Source organism: Leptonychotes weddellii, chromosome 13, assembly GCF_054177405.1.
Source record: "Leptonychotes weddellii isolate Sample4059 chromosome 13, ASM5417740v2, whole genome shotgun sequence".
Lineage (NCBI taxonomy): Eukaryota > Metazoa > Chordata > Mammalia > Carnivora > Phocidae > Leptonychotes > Leptonychotes weddellii.
In genome coordinates this window covers 12680033-12696588 of record NC_138381.1, presented here as the reverse complement: position 1 = coordinate 12696588, position 16556 = coordinate 12680033, and the positions used below count along the sequence as shown (strand labels likewise).

At 46.5% G+C, this 16556-nt stretch overlaps 2 protein-coding genes across 3 annotated transcripts in view; both read left to right on the top strand.

The window, feature by feature from the left end:
* ZCCHC2 (zinc finger CCHC-type containing 2) overlaps positions 1-3812 on the top strand; it is a 60874-nt gene extending 57062 nt beyond the window's left edge. The window contains exon 15 of the transcript XR_014139560.1: positions 2657-3812. The gene's annotated coding sequence lies outside the window, so the exon portion shown is untranslated. The remainder of the gene's footprint in view (positions 1-2656) is intronic.
* A 2781-nt stretch (positions 3813-6593) lies between these two features.
* The window catches only part of LOC145716730 (uncharacterized), a 70081-nt gene continuing 60118 nt past the window's right edge, over positions 6594-16556 (top strand). The window contains exons 1-2 of one of the 2 annotated variants that reach the window (XM_081801062.1): positions 6594-7677; positions 8890-9047. In XM_081801062.1, the coding sequence (XP_081657188.1) occupies positions 7550-7677; positions 8890-9047 (286 nt within the window). In that variant the 5' untranslated portion in view covers positions 6594-7549. The remainder of the gene's footprint in view (positions 7678-8889; positions 9048-16556) is intronic. The other variant, XM_081801063.1, reaches the window with a different exon arrangement.

Genomic DNA, 16556 nt, shown 5'->3' with positions numbered 1-16556 from the left:
AACTTTCAGGGTGGGAGTTAAAGGGGAAAGGGGCGGGGATGAAGGGGTAGATGAAAGCTTTAATTTAAAAAGAGAAGTTCGAGTAAAGGAAATTATTTTGATTAAATATATTTTATTTGATCTGGGTATTTTTGGACCACATTATTAAATTAATTGTTAAGCTGCAGTTGAGTTGTTCTAGTGAGTTTTGATAAGCCACGTATGGACCGCATTGTGAATCACTTGCCAGTTGTACTTTATGGAGCTTATTTTATGATTTAAAATACTGTACTGTACATAGGAGGTATGTTACCTTCTCCTTATTTGTATGTTTACCATATACTTTGATATTTGAAATGTTATGTACTGGAAAGGCCACTTATATTTCTAGAACAGATTGGATTTTATGCAACCCTTTTTCCTTGAATTAACAGCAATAAAAAAAATGAAAAACAGCTTAAGAATTGTGGTTTATTGCAAATTTTGTAAAAGTGAAAGGAGGAGGACATCACACATGGTGATTTGTTTTTTCTTTTTAGACACTCAACCCATTATCCCCTGTAATGTGGGGCAGTGAATTACAAAGTTTTGTTTTTTTACCATATGGATGTTCTTCAGCCCCCCCCCCTCCGCCCCTGCACCGACAGCCCCGCCCTGTAGGCCGCTCGTGACGCTGAGCGACTGTGTTTCTGTCCCCCGCGCGCTGTGTGCCACTTCCGGTGGCGGCTCCCGTCACCGGAAGTATGGAGGACCTGATTTACTCTCGCAGGCTTATGACGATTGTGTTTTCCAGGCAGCTCTCAGTACAGTATCGAGTGGCTTTGATCCCCCCGGTTCTGTGTTCTCTGACCCAGCCTCTGGTCCGTTTTTACACACCGAGCAATTTCTGGGGAGGCTCCAGCCTCGCGTGTGTGCGCAGCTGAGCCACGTCTGGCGGCCGCGACTCAGTCCCGTCGCTGCACCCAGGCCCCTCCGCGTGTCCGCCAGCGTTCGCAGCGGCGGACGCGCAGGGGCTCGGGCGCACACGGCAGGGAACGACTGTCCGGCGCCGGCCCGTGAATGTTCCCCCCGGACCCGTTCGGGCGGCGGGTTTGAACCGGTCGCAGGATCCCTGGTGGTTTGCGGAGCGCCGCGCGGGCCCTCGGAAGGAACCGCCTTCCGGTTAGTGTGCAGGCCGCCGTGCCACCACCTGTGTCCCCTGCCCGTCCCTTCGCCCTCCTGCCTCCGCAGCCCACTGCCCGAAACTTGCTTGTTCTCGTGCTTTTCCCTCACGTCTTCCCTCCTGCTCCCGCCACGCCGCGTGTTACTCCTGAGCTTTATAGAAAGGACGGCTCGTGCGTAGTCTTCTGTGACTGTCCCTGCTCTTCGGGCTTTGCGGTCCTCAAGTTACATTCCCGCAGTTTAGTCATTTTCACTACCTTTACAGTGTTCCATTGCGCTGGGGGGCGGGGATACACACAGTTTATCCATTCTGTCCCCATTTGGGTGGTTTTCATTTCTTTGCTCTCAGCAGGAGCGTTTTGATACCAGTCTCCTGGTTCATGTAGGCAAGAGTTCTCTAGGCTTTAAATCCAGGAGTGCACGTGCCGGGCTGTTAAGACCTCCTAAAGCCCTCAGTTTTCCAGGATTTGCCAAATTGTTTTGCGAGTGCTTTACGCTCACGCGGACCGCATCTGATCCCCCAGCCCGTAGCCCGACACCCTCCTGAACGGACGTGATGGTGCCACGGAAGGCTCGGCACGGGAGAGGCGCGCGAACCTTGGCTCTGTGCGGGAAGGGGGTGTGGAGAGGGCCGGGGCTCGGGGGTCCGTGCGGGGGAGGCACAGGACTGCAAGCGACCGTGTTTGGTGGCTCGGGAGGTCGGAGGAGGTGATGAAGGCAGGTGCAGGAGAGGGAACATTCTAAAAGAGTTGTGACGTTTGTGTTTCAAGAGGTAAACCAGAGTCAGGCTGGAGATTCTGAGGTTGATGGAATGAAAAATTGGAAGTTACCGAGCTTTAAATGGAGGAGGAACATGTTGACGATGGTATTTAAAGAAACTTGGATGGTTGAGGCAAGAAGGTTTGGCCGTTTGGAGACTGGTTAGGGTGCGGGTGAGGCAGTGGGAGAAGCAGGGATGGAGGAGGCAAGTGGAAGGAGCCTTCGGCCTCTGAGCTTCATTTTCCCCAGATAGAAAATGAGATTGTATTTTAAATTATGGCCGTGAGGGATAAATGGATGAATACATGCGGAAGGTCCAACATTATGAATTAGCACCAAGAAGGCACTCGGATGTCATTGAATTTGCTTTTGATGAACAGGAGGATTGAGGTTACTGGTCAATAGACTGGAAAATGGGGAAGAGACCTGAGTCTAGGAGGAGGGCAGTGGGTGGTGAAGAACCTGGCAAACAGTTCTGCCTTATGTTAAGGTTAGTTACTTCAGATCTGTCCACTGATAAAAAACAAAATATTCCTTGTCCTCAAAAATCAACTCTCGTTGGAGAGCTTACCAAATTATGGCAGCCCTGAGCTGAGTGGCGCAGCCCGATTATTCGACACTGGAGTAGAAGAAGTACATTACAAGGCAAATCCACATTTAACTTTTTATGTAAGTGCTAAAAATCAAATTTTTCTGAGGTTCCATAAAGATTAAAGCACAGTGTAAAGTAATCTTTTTTTTTTTTTTTTTTTGACAGGTAGCATCTAGTACTTAAGAGCATCATCCATTTGAGCTTGGAAGACACCTTTTTTCAATTCTACATACTGATTACAAAAGCGCTCTAAGGTTAAGGCAGTGAAACCAAATGGAGGCAAGCTGGGACAATAGTTCAACCCCATAACCCTTCCATCACTTCATCTCAAAAGAATAAAGAAAAATGCTGACTTTCCCCACCCTGGCCACCGCACAGGAGGGCCCATTTATTTTCAGGGACGTGTGGTGTGGGGAGTGAGGAAAACATGGTCATCATATCTCTGGACCTTCCTTTTGGGGGTGGGGGAGGCTGGGAGGGGGGACCAGCTATTATGAGAATGAAAGACTCTAGGGTGCGAGGGCTGAGAGGCAGGCGTCCATTCGGGGGTACCCTTTACATTAACCATGCACAGAGGGCAGTGCTGTCCTTTCCCAGAGAACGCCTGTTAGCACATTGGCTTCCAGGGTTTGGATTCTGAAGGTCAATCTAACATCAGCATTTCATCACCGCTTACAAATCACAGCTCTTGTGCCCGTAACGTACAAAAGTGGCTTTCTTTGCCATATCTTGAGAAGGTGACCTAATTGTTAAATTCCTTTTTTGAAAAATGTGAGCGCTCTGGATTGGAGCGTGGGTACATGTTTGCCTGAAGTCCGTGTGTGTTTGCAAATGTCTGTCCATCCTGGGGGCACAGGGGCTGTAGGCTTCCTCTTGGCTGCTCTGGAAAGTGGAGCATATCACAGGTGGGGGCATCAAAGACCCTCCGTTCCCACAGTCTACCCCTTTGGGCAGTGACTGCAGTTCTCTGTCACCGGAGCTCTTATCCCAAGATCCCATTTTGCTAACTTGAAATTTGGGCGGGGTAGGGGGGTGCGGTGGGGGGCCGGGTGGTTCTTCATTTTTTTTTTTTTTTTCTTTTTCCTCTTGCAGGTCCAACTTGATCCCGCTGTAAAAGGAGGTCTCAGCCAGGCTCTCACCAAAAGAAATTGCTAATTGGGAAGCAGCGCCACCTGGTGGGGGACGAGGACAATGCAAGCAAGCAGATGTTCTTTCTCACTGACCTAATTTAGAGAAAATTGAACGTAAGACAGAAAACATTTGAGATCGTAAGCCTGTGCCCCAAACCTTAAAGAACGCAGGCAGCTGGCCATAAAAGTAATTTGAGCCATCTCCTCTTTCAGTCATCGCATTCAAAGTTTATTATAAACCTCTGAAACGCACCAGTGGTACCTGATGGTTTCCTCTGCACTCTTCCCCCTGTGCTCGTTCGTCAGCACAATGTGGAGGGTATGGGATCTTCCTCCTTCCCATCTCACAGATTCGGAACTCGGGGTTCAGAAGGGGTGAGTGCCGCAGACACACCAATGATGAAGACCAGGCCCCAGCTTCAGATTCATGCTTTACCTCCTGTACCGCTTCCCCCCCACCACAGGTGCTTGCCCACAGAACCTGTTAAGCCCTGTAAAATGAGAGACCCATGGTCTTAACAACCTTGGGGCCTCTGGATTTCTGAAAGAGGATGGGGCCGGGGTCCTAGTGGGTCCGAACGTCTCTTTTCTGTGTCTCGTTGAGGGACTTGAAGATGTAGGATGAGGGAAAGTTTGCAGAGATGGGAAACCCCGGGACTTTCAGAACTAGCTTCTAAGCATTTGCCTGTCTCAGATACATTCAAGGAGCAGCGACTCTCACCTACATCCGGGGTTTTAAACATGCACAAATATCCTCTGTTGGAACACTGAGTTTTTCATTATTCTCAGGTGTCCCGATAAATTGAGCATTATGTGAATATTCCATTAGTTGTAAGCTTACAGAACTTCAGAAATAGCCGAAATGAAGTAGCAGGGCAAGCAGAAAAGACACGTAATTGCTGGTATGTTGAAGGCTCCAACATGTAGACCATCCCAAGCACTCCCTCTACCAGCTACCATCATTCACAAACAATCCAAAGGCCAAGAATGACGGCAGCAAGGTCACCTCCAGGCAGGAACAGTGACGGTCACACCCACCCTGAAAGCCTTCCTAAATGCTAAGAATGCCACCACGTTACCTAGTAGTTACTCAGTGCTCATCCTTGCTAGCACATCAGGGTTGGGTCATGTTTGTAAGTAACATGGTCACTCCATTGTGTACTGGATGCCTTCATCACATGAACTTGGGGAAGAGGTGACATCCACCATAATTCCATTCCCGGCACCCACCCACAGTACACATGACTTTTCTCGGGCTTATTTACAGAATGGAGAAAACAGTTAACTCTAAGACAGTTACAAGGACCACATTGGCAAAATACATAGAGCACTCAATGTCTGACATAGTAGGTACTCAAATTCATAATGGTAGCCAATACCTTAATGCCCATGAGAGGCCAAGATACCCTTAGCCCATTTCAGCATCCAGCAACCCTGTGAGGTAGGTATTTTGCCCCGTTTTAACAGTTGAGGAAATGGCACAAGGACGAAGCATCCAAGGGCACAGAGCAATTAAGTGACACACTAGGTTGGAACCCATGGCTCTTACCCACTGGGCTACTCCTCTTCTTTGTGCCCATGTCACAGGATTTTTGTAGGCATGTCCATGTGATGGTTCAGAGCTTCCAGTGATGGGATCAGGCCAGTGGGACTCGCAGGCAGGCTCTGCCTTAAACTCCGTCATCTTGAACAACCGGCCCTTCTGGACCTTTTTCTTACCTGAAAGCTGAGTGCTTGGTTGGTAGTAGAAATTGAACTAAATGATCTCAAAATTCTGTGACTTGAAGCTTGCTTTTTCACTTTTAAAAGGTTTATTGAAGGTTTAGACTTCTTCACACTTACTTTTGGTTTAACAGATTTGAAGTCCTTGTTGGGTGTGATCAGGAACACAAACGCAAACTGTGGCCATAAGCTGATGGGAGGGGAGAATGTTTTCCAGGTCCTGGCGGGGGAGAGCCCTGAGAGCCGACCTCACGGGAGTTGGCCACTAGATGGCAGCATAAACAGAGTTCTGGCTGGACGGGATCTAGCTGAAGAGCCCTTTCTGTTCCTCCTCACCCTCTGCCCAGCCATTGCTCCATTCTTCTCTGCTTGTGTTGATAAAAGTTTTCATTTGCAGGGCCTTTCAGTCAAAAAAAAACAAAAAAACAAGCTCATATACAAGTGTTGTGCCGAAGGATGCAGGGTTAGGCATAGCTTGCAGACTGGTGACACGTAAGGCCCACAGATAAGAATGGGTTTTACATCTTTAAATGGTTGAAAAAGAATAAGTCTTCATGATACGTGAAAGTTATATGAAATTCAAATTTCAGTGTCTACCAATAAAGTTTATTGGAACACAGCCACTCATTTATGTATTATTATGGCTGCTTTCATACTAGGACAACTAGGTTGAATAGTTAGGACAGAGCCTGAAATACCGACAGTCTGTCTCTTTATGGAAGAAGCTCGCTGACCCCTGACATAGATCAGCCTCATCTAAATAAAGATGCACTTTCCAAAGTCTTTATAAAGTTCTAAGTGTGAGTGTAGGAATTTGCACTCCATCTTTTTGGTGCTCTGTTTCCTTGGCACAATAAAAATAGCATCTGGTGCTTGAGTAGGCCTGTGCACATTCAGGCAGCCACTTAGCAAACATCTCTTGGCTGAGACCTCAGTGTGGTAAGGGGCATAACTTAGCTGCGACATGGTGACACACCATGGGATCACTGGGAGTGTGGAGAGGTGACCTCTGCCTGCCCAGAATTGGGGAAGGGTTTTCAAAGGCCACAACATTCTCATTGGGCCAAGAAGCAAGAAGTCAGATGTTCCTTAGCAAAGAGGTGAGACATGGCAAAGAAAACCTCACTAAAGATGAAGCACTGCTGTAGAGTGTATTGGGCCAGGAGCTGAGAAGGCAGGAAGGGCTAGCCAGGGCGGTGGGGGGGGGGGTAGGGGCGGGGGGCGGCTGAGCTGGGGGGGGTGCCAGGCTAGGAACAAGGGCGGAGGGGGTGGCGGCCTGAAGGCGGGTGAGCGCAGGTCCATCCTTCACCTGCGAGGGAGGCAAGACGAGAAGCCGGCGGGAAAGACAATCATGAGTTCTTTTGCTCACCGGTGAGTTTGTGGCGCTAGAATGACAGGTGCTAGTCCAGTGTTTGTCTCAAAGTGCGGCCTCGGATCCCCTGCAGCATCACCCGAAGGGTTCAAACAAAAACACAGGTTCCTGGACTCGCCCTTACCCACGCTCGGACCTGCAGAACGAAAGTACCCAAGTTTGGGGGGTGGGGAGTGGGAGCAAAGCAGAGCCGCCAAAGAAGGTTGAGAATGAGAACTCGGTACTCGAAGATGGGAGAGCGAGGGTGTGCCCTGAAGACCAAAAAAAAAAAAAAATACTTTTTTTTTTTTTCAGGGGAGAACTGGCCATCACCGGCCCATGCCGCCGGGATCCGTTATCGCGGCCAGGGAGCTTGGCCGTGGGGGTCGCTGGGGACTGGGCCAACGTTTACTACGGGGCGGGCGCGGGACCAGGGACGGAGAGGGAAAGGGACCGGGGCCTCCCCCTGGCGACACAGGGGCGCCGGGCTTGCCTGGAGCTGCGGCTGGGAACGCGAGCCGACGGCGCCTGGGAAGCCGCGTCCCCGGGGTCGGGGGTCAGAGGCGGTGCGCAGCGCGGGCGCGGGACCTTTCCTAACGCCGTGGGGAGCGGGGACGCAGAGCGGAGCTTCCCTGCGAAGACCGTGTGTTGGCTCCACCGCGGTGCAGCCTGCAGGAGCCCAAGCCTGGACCTGAGCCTGAACCTGAGCCTGAGCCTGAGCCTGAGCCTGAGCGCGGGTCCGCGGCCGGCAGGGGGCGATGCCGCGGCTGCGGGCCCGGTCCCGGGCGGCCGCTGCCTTCGGTCCCGGGAGACCCCCACCTGGCCCACAAGTCACCACTCAACCTCACACCAGCCATGGATGGAAGAGTCCCGGGGCCACCGCAGGAGCTGTCTTTTAAAAGCTGGGCTTGGTGCAGGAGCAGCGAGGCCCGCAGGGAAGCCGCCTCTGATCCACTCCGGTGGATTTATGGAGCTAGGAAAAGGTGAGCGGTTGAACTTTGCCTTCAGGACAGCGGGGGTGAGGGGAGGGAGGGCAGCTTGCTAAACAGAGGAGCACGAATTCGATTTCTGGGGCAACCCTGAAACCGCTAAGCAAGCACTTTCCCAGCATTTCAGGAGGATCTATTTACTAACGAATAAGCGATACTATAACTCTTATTTTTAAGGCAGTCCCTGGACAGCCTTTTAAACTCAGTCTAATTGCTAATTTTTTTAAAGGCAATATAACATAGTGATGGGCATACACTCGTTTGAATCCTAAGACTGCCCCTCGAGCTGGAGCCTCTCTGAGCAAGCTCCCTTGCCCGTGGGTACAGATGACAGGCGTGTCTGTGGGGCACTGTGCCAGTTAATACGTCCCTAGCATATAGGGAGCTCTAACACACCGTTACATTTCCTTCAGGAATGTTTTCTTATTCAAAACCCGCCTTCCTATTTTAGCGCCTTTCAAAATTAGAAATGCCTCTTTTCTGTGGATTGGACTGCGCTTTGTTCTTTCAGTTTGTGTTAGCTGTTTCTATTTCATAGAATCATACTCATCCTATACATGCATTTATATCTTTCCTTTTTATAATGGATGAGCCAATATTGATACTTTAATTACTAAAGTGCATCGTATTAGGGTTCACAGCTGTGTTGTACATCCTCTGGGTTTTGACAAAAGTGTGACAAAGGTGTGTCAATAGTGAATAGTATCCACTCTTATAGTATCCTTTTTTTTTTTTTTTTTAAGATTTTATTCATTTTTGGGGGAGAGGGCAGGAACGAGTCGGGGACAGAGGGAGAGGGAGAAGCAGGCTCCCCACTGAGCAGGTAGCCCGATGTGGGACTCAATCCCAGGACCCTGGGATCATAACATGAGCCGGGGGCAGATGCTTAACCGACTGAGCCACCCAGTGCCCCCCCACCATTGTAGTATCCTATAGAACAGTTCCTTAAAAATCCCCTGTGCTCTGCCTCTTCGTCCTTCCCTCCCACTCTCAGCAACCACTGATCATTTTATTGTCTCCATGGTTTTACCTTTTCCAGACTGTCATATAGTTGGAATCATACAGAAGGTACTCAGTAATTATGGTGACTGAATGATTAGCTTCATTTGCAAAGTAAGTTGCATTTATGGTTCCTTCATGTCTTTTCATGAAATAACCACTCTTTTCCTTTTTTGCCAAATAATCCATTGTCTGGACGGACCACAGTTTATTTATCCATCCACCTGCTGAAGGATATCGTGGTTGCTCTGAGGATTTGGCAATTATGAAGAAAACTGCCCTAAACATCCATGTGCAGGTTTTGTGTGGACGTATGTTTTCAACTTCTGGACAAATACCAAGGAGCACAATCGCTGAACCATACGGTAAGATATGTTTACTTTTATCAGAAATTGCCAAACTGTCTTCCATTTTGTATGGCTTCCATTTTGCATCCCCACCTGCAACGGATGGGAGTTCCTGTTGCTCCACCTCCTCACCAGCGTTTAATGTTGTCAGTGTTTTGGATTTTAGCCACTCTAAGTCAGCATGTCGTAGCATATTCTCGTATGAGTTTGCAGTTACCTAATGACCTATGATGTGGAGCATCTTTTCATATGCTTGTTTGTCATCTTTTTTGGTGAGGTGTCTGCTCAGAACTTTTGCTGATTTTTAAACTTTGGGTTATTTGCCTGCTTATGTTGAATTTTAAGAGTTCTTTGTATATTTTGGATATAAATCCTTCATCAGGTAGAAGTTTTGAAAAGATTTACTCCTTGTCTTTTCATTCTGGGGATGCTTTGTTCTTTCTATTGCAATGAAATGGAAATGTAGGAATGCTAGGAGACAGAAACCAGTCAAATGGTTTCACTCTGTCATTATTCTTGTCAGAGGCAACAGCGAGCAGTCCTTATGGCAGCTCCTTATGCATTCCACAGTGTGCCAGGGTGGCCAAGCCCTTGGCCCAGAGCTGGCATCGATCACTGGGCAGTGGGAATAGACCCTGGGGGCTTCCAAGTTCCTTCCTTGTAGGGACAACCAGGCACTTCCAGGGGGCTGGGCCACTGCCAACCTCTCTTATTACTTGCTGGGAAGACAGACATTGCAGGCCGACAGTGACATCCCCTCATAACTTCTTCCACCTTATTTGGGACACAAAGGCTGAGTTCCTCCCCCATTTATTCCTAGAGATGTGCGTCATAAAAGAATAAGTAAGCCAGTTTTAAAACACAGGCTCCAGGCAGGGTTGCAGGTGCTGCCTGTCCCTCCTCGGTGCAGATGGGACTCCTTGCTGGAACACACACATGCAGACCTTCACAGGGCCTTGGTAGAACAAAAGACAATAGACTAGACCATTAATCCCGTCTGCTTCCCACAGGATGGAAAATCCGTGCTTGGCAGTGGGGAAGTTCAGCTCCAGAGAGGGGCTTTTCCTGTGGGTCTCCAGAAACTTCCTCCCACTCCACCCTCCTCATGACCTATCATTGCGATGTCCTAATGCTTCAGAATAAGAAAGGATGTGCTCTGAAGTTCAATATGAAGATAGACCTATTTTCAATATGGCAATCCGGAAAAACATGGCAAAGCAAAAGTGAAGTTCTCCACAGTGGATATGGCCCCAGTGAAAACAAATCATTGTGCCTGCCAAGCTGGTGCTGAATCCCAGTTCCCTCTAAATCAGACCTTCCACCTGAGGGAAAGGGAAAGGGGAAGGTATGTTTACTCAGGCAAACATGGCAGTAATTCCTGGTTGGACACAGTTGGAAGAGTCCAGTGCAAGAGAAGGAGTGGGTCATGGTGCTTCTCCCAGTGCCACCCGAGGGCCATCTGGGGGCCTGTGGAATGCAGACTCCAGGGCCCAGCCCGGCCCCACTGCACAGAATGCCCAGGAGAGACATGAGCAGGGGCATCTCAGAAGCTTCCAGGCTGCTCAGATGTACATTGATTTTGAAAATCATTAAGTTAAAAGCACAAGGTTTAGAAACCTTAAAACCTGGAGTTAGATGTACTGTCCTCATGCTTCAGAATAACGAAGTCTCTTCTCTGAAGTTCAGTATTAATTGAATATTAATTAATTCAATATTAACTGTGGGCCTACAGTAACACAAAAGACTGAGTTCCTCCTCAGTGTATTTATAGAGACAGGTGTCGTAAAAGAAGAAGTAAGCCAGGTTTTAAGCTCAGGCTTCAAATAGGGGTTGCAGTAGCCGAGGGACTTTGGACAAATATTTAAGTACCTTAATTCTTATCTGCAAAATGGGTATAATGGTGCCAGGACCTCCACAGCTACGGAATGTACTGAAGCTAAAGTGTTTGAGACCTGCACTAAAACACAGCAGAGCTTCTCTGAAGACAAGAAACAGGGTTTCAGAAAGTATACAATGTCTCCCTCTTCTGCTACTGTGTTTTATTTCACATGAAGTAATAATAATGACTAGCTTTTGAGTCTTTAATCGTGTACTAGGCATTAGCCTAAGCACTCCATGCATTATTTAATTCTCACACAATCCTATGAAATAGGTTATACTCATGATACCCATTTTATAGATGCAGAAACTGAGGAAGGAAGGTGAAGCAGCTTGCCTATGGCCACATAGCCAGTAAGTTGCTAAGTCAGGATTTGAACGTGGGAACCTCAGAGCCGGCGTTCTCCCATCTCCTTTGGTCTCCAGCCCTTAAAGACCTGATAATAAGCTGAATGAGGGAAATTGAAGTCCACTTTCTGAGAAACAATGGAAGTTTAATTCCTCTTTAGCAGCCCCATGGTAAGAATGTACAAATAATTATTATTCTAGAGCCTAAGGCAGAGCAAAAAGTTTTCTCTGGTGAGATTTATAAATAGTACCTTTTCTGAGATGCTCACTGTTTAAACCTGAGATGTCCAATTTGGTAGCCACTGGCCACAGGTAGTTATTTAAGTTTAAATTTTAATTCATCAATGGAATATGAGAGTTCAGATATAGGCCCACGCATATACCAAAGACTGATTTTCAATAAAGGCACCAGGTGATTCAGTGGACAAAGGATAGTCTTTTCAACAAATGGTGCTAAAACAATTGGAAATACATAATCAAAAAACTGAACAATCCCCACCTTGCACCGTATACAAAATAGTACATTTAATGGTCCATTTAGATCAAATTGGACCATACATCTAAATGTAAAAACAAAAACTATAAAATTTATAGATGAAAACATAGGGGAAAAAACCTTTGTGACTTTGGGCTAGGCAAAGATTTCTTAGGTGCTACGCTGAAAACACAGTCCATAAGAAACAAAATTAATAAATTGGGCTTCATCAGAATTAAACCTCTGCTCTTTGAAAAACATTCAGAAAATGAAAAAACAAGTCATCAACTGGGAGGAAATATTTGCATATCATGTATTTGATAAGGGACTTGCATCTAGAATATGTAAAGGACCCTCAAAACTCAATAATAAAAAAAAATACAAATGGGCAAAAGATATGAACACTTTACCAAAGATACACCAATATCAAGCCCATGAAAAGATGCTCAACATCATTAGGCAGCAGGGAAATGAAAATTAAAACCACAATGAGACACCCCTACAGTCCTATTAGAATGGCTAAAATGAAAAGACTGACCATACCAGTTGTTCGCTGGTTTGTAGAGGAACAGGCAGGAATGGACAATGGTACAACCACTTGGGAAAAGTTTGTCTGTTTCTTAACAAGGTAAACAAAACACCTACGCTGATCCAGCCGTTCTGCTTTTAGGAATTTACCCAAGAGAAGTGAAAGCATATGTCTTTACAAAGATTTGTGCAAGAATGCTCATAGCAGCTTTATTTGTTCATAGCCAAAAAATGGAAACCACCCAAGTATCCATCAACAGGTGAAATTGTATCTCCAAACAATGAAATATTATTCAGCAATAAAATGAAACAAACTGAGACAACATGGATGAATCTCAAAATAATTTTGCCAAGTGAAAGAAGCCAAACCAAAGAGAGAGAGAGAGAGAGAAAGAGTACAGACTGCATGATTCCATTTACATTATATCCTACATCATATATGCAAACTAATCTCTAACGACAGAAGGCAGGTCAGTGGTTGCCTAAGTGTAGGGGACAAGGACGAAAGGATACAAATGGGCATGAGGAAATTTCTGGACGTGATAGATAGATTCACTGTCTTGATTGTGGTAATGTGTCATGGGTATATGTGTCAAAACATCAATCTTAACACTTGATGTGCAGTTCATTGATGCCTTTTATGCCTCAAAATAGCTGTTAAAAGTTTTAAATGTTTAAATAAAATTTAAAATTCAGTCACACTAGCCATACTTCCGGCACTCAGTAGTCACACTGGCTGGTGGCTGCCATTTTGGATGAGAACAGTCCCATCATCATAGCAGAAAGTCCTATTGAATAGGCTCGTACAGACACAGCATCTCCTGTTCCAGGCTGGCAGGAAGTGCTAATAAAAAAGAATGTTTCTTCTGACCAAAAAGCCTGCTGCCCCTGTTGTCTGTAGAGCAAAATGGATGATGGAGTGGAGGGACTTGGTCAAACAGTCATCTGCCACCAGGACAGGCCATTAGAAAGGGGCCAGGTGGCAGGTGCTGCCGAGAGTAGGGAAAGGGGGAAGTCCCGAGGCTCTGAGCTCTGAGGTGGGGAAAACCTGCTGAATGAATTGAGAGGAGGAATGAGGGGTGCAGAGGTAGCACATGGTGGAACTGTAGAAAGTTCAATCTCTAGCGATCTTTGGGTTCAAACTGGATGAAAGATATAAGAGCGAGATGGGAAGGGATGGGCTCAGGTCTCAACGGAATTGCAGGGGGGGGGGGCGGAAAAAAACAGAGCCAGGAGAATCCAGGTGTCCTGATGCTGGAAATCTAGGTTTTGATGATTAGGAAAATAAGCTGGACCGGGCATGGGGCCTGACGGGCAGGCAGCCCCAGAAGGCCAGGAAATATTTCCTTTGGGATATCTTCCTCCCTTCTCCATCCCCCCAGGAACCTACTTCCGACTGCCTTAGGTTTGCATTCTCAGCATTTGTGTCCATCCTGAATGGAGAAGGGAGAGATTGGGCCTCGGAACGTCTGCAAGACCAACCGGGTCTTGACCACATAAGCACTCGGTAAATGTTGAACGAATGAAGTGAGGAACCATCCCCCCATGGTTCCCTCTAGTTCTTCCTGGAATCAGGAAAGGATGATTCGCCGAGTGGACATTTTAGGACGGCAGCCCAGATAAGAAGAAATCAGGAAGGCTTCACACCCCTGGATCTTTTCCCCCTTGAGACGAGAAAAGGCCCTTCAAAGCTATCAACTTCCTTAGAACAACAGATGGAAAGGCAGGAAAAAACAGAGCAAAAGCGAATGGCCTCATTTATCTATTTTTAAAATGATACATGCAAAACATGCAGACATGTTCAAAAACATAATTAAAAAAAAGTAAAACAGCTAAAAATCCCTGGTCTCAGAGCCCCAATTTTAATTCTCTTCCCAGGGATCACTGCTGTTAACGCGTGCGGCCAGCTTCGTCCCACCGCCCCCTGCCCTCTGCCTCCCACCTGGGCTTCCCTGCTGTTCTTCCCCGGACAGCGCCCCCTGCAGGGCTTTGGAGGCCATTGTTCCCTCCACCTGGAAACCCCACCGTGTCCCCCTCTGCCCTTTCTTTTCTTTTTTGGGAAGGGGTATTTTATTTTACTTTTATTACAGTGTAACCTTTATATAAGAAAGTGCACAAAGTTTAAAGTGTGCAGCCCAGTGAGTTTTTACATAATCCTGTACATATATATTCCCCCAGGTAGAGATAACAGACACCAGCTAACCACTGTTCTGACCCCATCACCACAGATTCCTTTTGTCTGTTCATGTGAATTACCTAATGTCCTTTTGTGTCTCCAGCACTTTCTATGGGGGCTCATTCCCATTTTCCAGGTCTCCGCTCAGATGTCACCTCCTCCCCCCTCTTCCTTTCCATAGCATTACCCTGTCCATTTTTTTTCTCAGAGCACTTCTCCATTTGCAATTTCTGTTTGTTTACTTGTTTACAGTTTTTCTGCCCAACTAGAAGTTAAGTGTACTTTTCTATCCCCTGCTCTGTCCTGAACCCGTAGCACAGGGTCTAGCATATGTAGGCGATCAACAAATATTTATTCAATGAATGAATATGTGTGTAAATGAAAGAAAGAGATGCCCCAGGTATCAATTTGTATGGTCCTGAATCTAGAACTAATTATAGTTTGTCCACATGCTGGCCTCTGCCAGAGGCCTCTGTGCTTCTTGTTACAAAGACAATATTCACCAAATTCAAATGTGAAGACTTAGAAATACTGGAGTTGTTCCAGTCTGCCTGGAAGCAAAAAGTGGGCAAATTCTCACTCTCTCTAACAGGATTGCTTTCTCCACCAAGACTGGGCTTTCGCTTTATGCTGTTGAATCAATGTTTTAGAAAATAACTCCACTTTGGCTACATAAAAAGACTCTCAACAGTGGTAATCTCTAGCGGAGGGAGTGAGGATATGTTTTTAAAACTTCCTTTATATTTTGCCATGTTTTAATAATAAGCACATAATAACTTTTTAAAAGAATTTTAATTGTGGTAAAACACTTAACATGAAATTTACCATCTTAGCCAATTTTCAAGGATACATACAGTTCACTGGGCAACCAATCTCTGAACTGTTTCAGCTTGCAAAGCTGAAACTCTGTAGCCTCTAAACCACAACTCCCTACTCCCCACTCCCCTTTCTCTGCAACCCCTTCTACTTTCTGTCTCTGTGAATTTGACTACTGTAGGAGCCTCTGTAAGGAGAATCTGAAATAGAGCACTTGACTTTTATCTCAGTAACTGGCTTATTTCATTGAGCATAAGGTCTTCAAGGAGCATACATGTAGCGTGTCAGAATTTACTTCCTTTTAAGGCTGAATAATATTCCATTGTGTGTGTACACCCCATTTTGTTTATCCATCATTCCTCGATGGACCCTTGGGTTGCTTCCACCTTTGGCTGTTGTGAATAATGCTGCTGTGAATAAAGCAGAGCACTTCTTCGAGGCCCTGCTTGCAATTATTTTGGGTATATAGCCAGAAGTGGAATTGCTGGATCATGTGATCGTTCTGTTTTTAATTTTTTGAGGAACTGCTGTGCTGTTTTCCACAGTGTCTGCATCATTTCACATTCCCACCAGCAGGGCATCAGCATTCCGATTTGTCCAGATCCTCACCAGCACTTGATGTTTTCTGGTTTCTGGAGAATGGCCGTCCTAATGGGTCTGAGGTGCTCTCTCATGGTGGTTTTGATTTGAACTTCCCTGATGACAAATGATGTTGAGAGCATCTTTTCATGTACTTGTTAGCCATTTGTACATCTTCTTTGAAGAAATGCCTATTCAGGTCCTGTGCCTATTTTTAATCAGTTTATTTGTTTTTGTTGTTGTTGAATTCTGAGCAGGTACTACTTTTAAAATCAGAAAAGAATTTTATTTTATAAAGAAAGAGGGAGAGAGGGGCACCTGGGTGGCTCAGTCAGTTAAGCATCTGCCTTCGGCTCAGGTCATGATCTCAGGGTCCTGGGATTGAGCCCCGCATTGGGCTCCCTGCTCAGTAGGGAGTCTGCTTCTCCCTTTCCCTCTCCCTCCTCCCCCCTGCTCATGTCTCTCTTTCTCTCTCTCAAATAAATAAACAAAAATCTCTAAAAAGAAAAAAAAAGTGAGGGAGAAAGCATACAGAAGGCCAGTCCAGAGAATGCAGTGGTTAAAAGCTTGGGCTCTGAAATTAGAACAGTCAGTCACCATAATTACTGAGTACCTTCTATGTAAGTCAGGGTAAGCCAACTAACACGCAACCCTAAAAGCTCAGTGACCTAATGCTATAAAAGTCTTACTTCAAGTCCAGTGTGGTCTCAGGTGGAGGGCGAGAAAG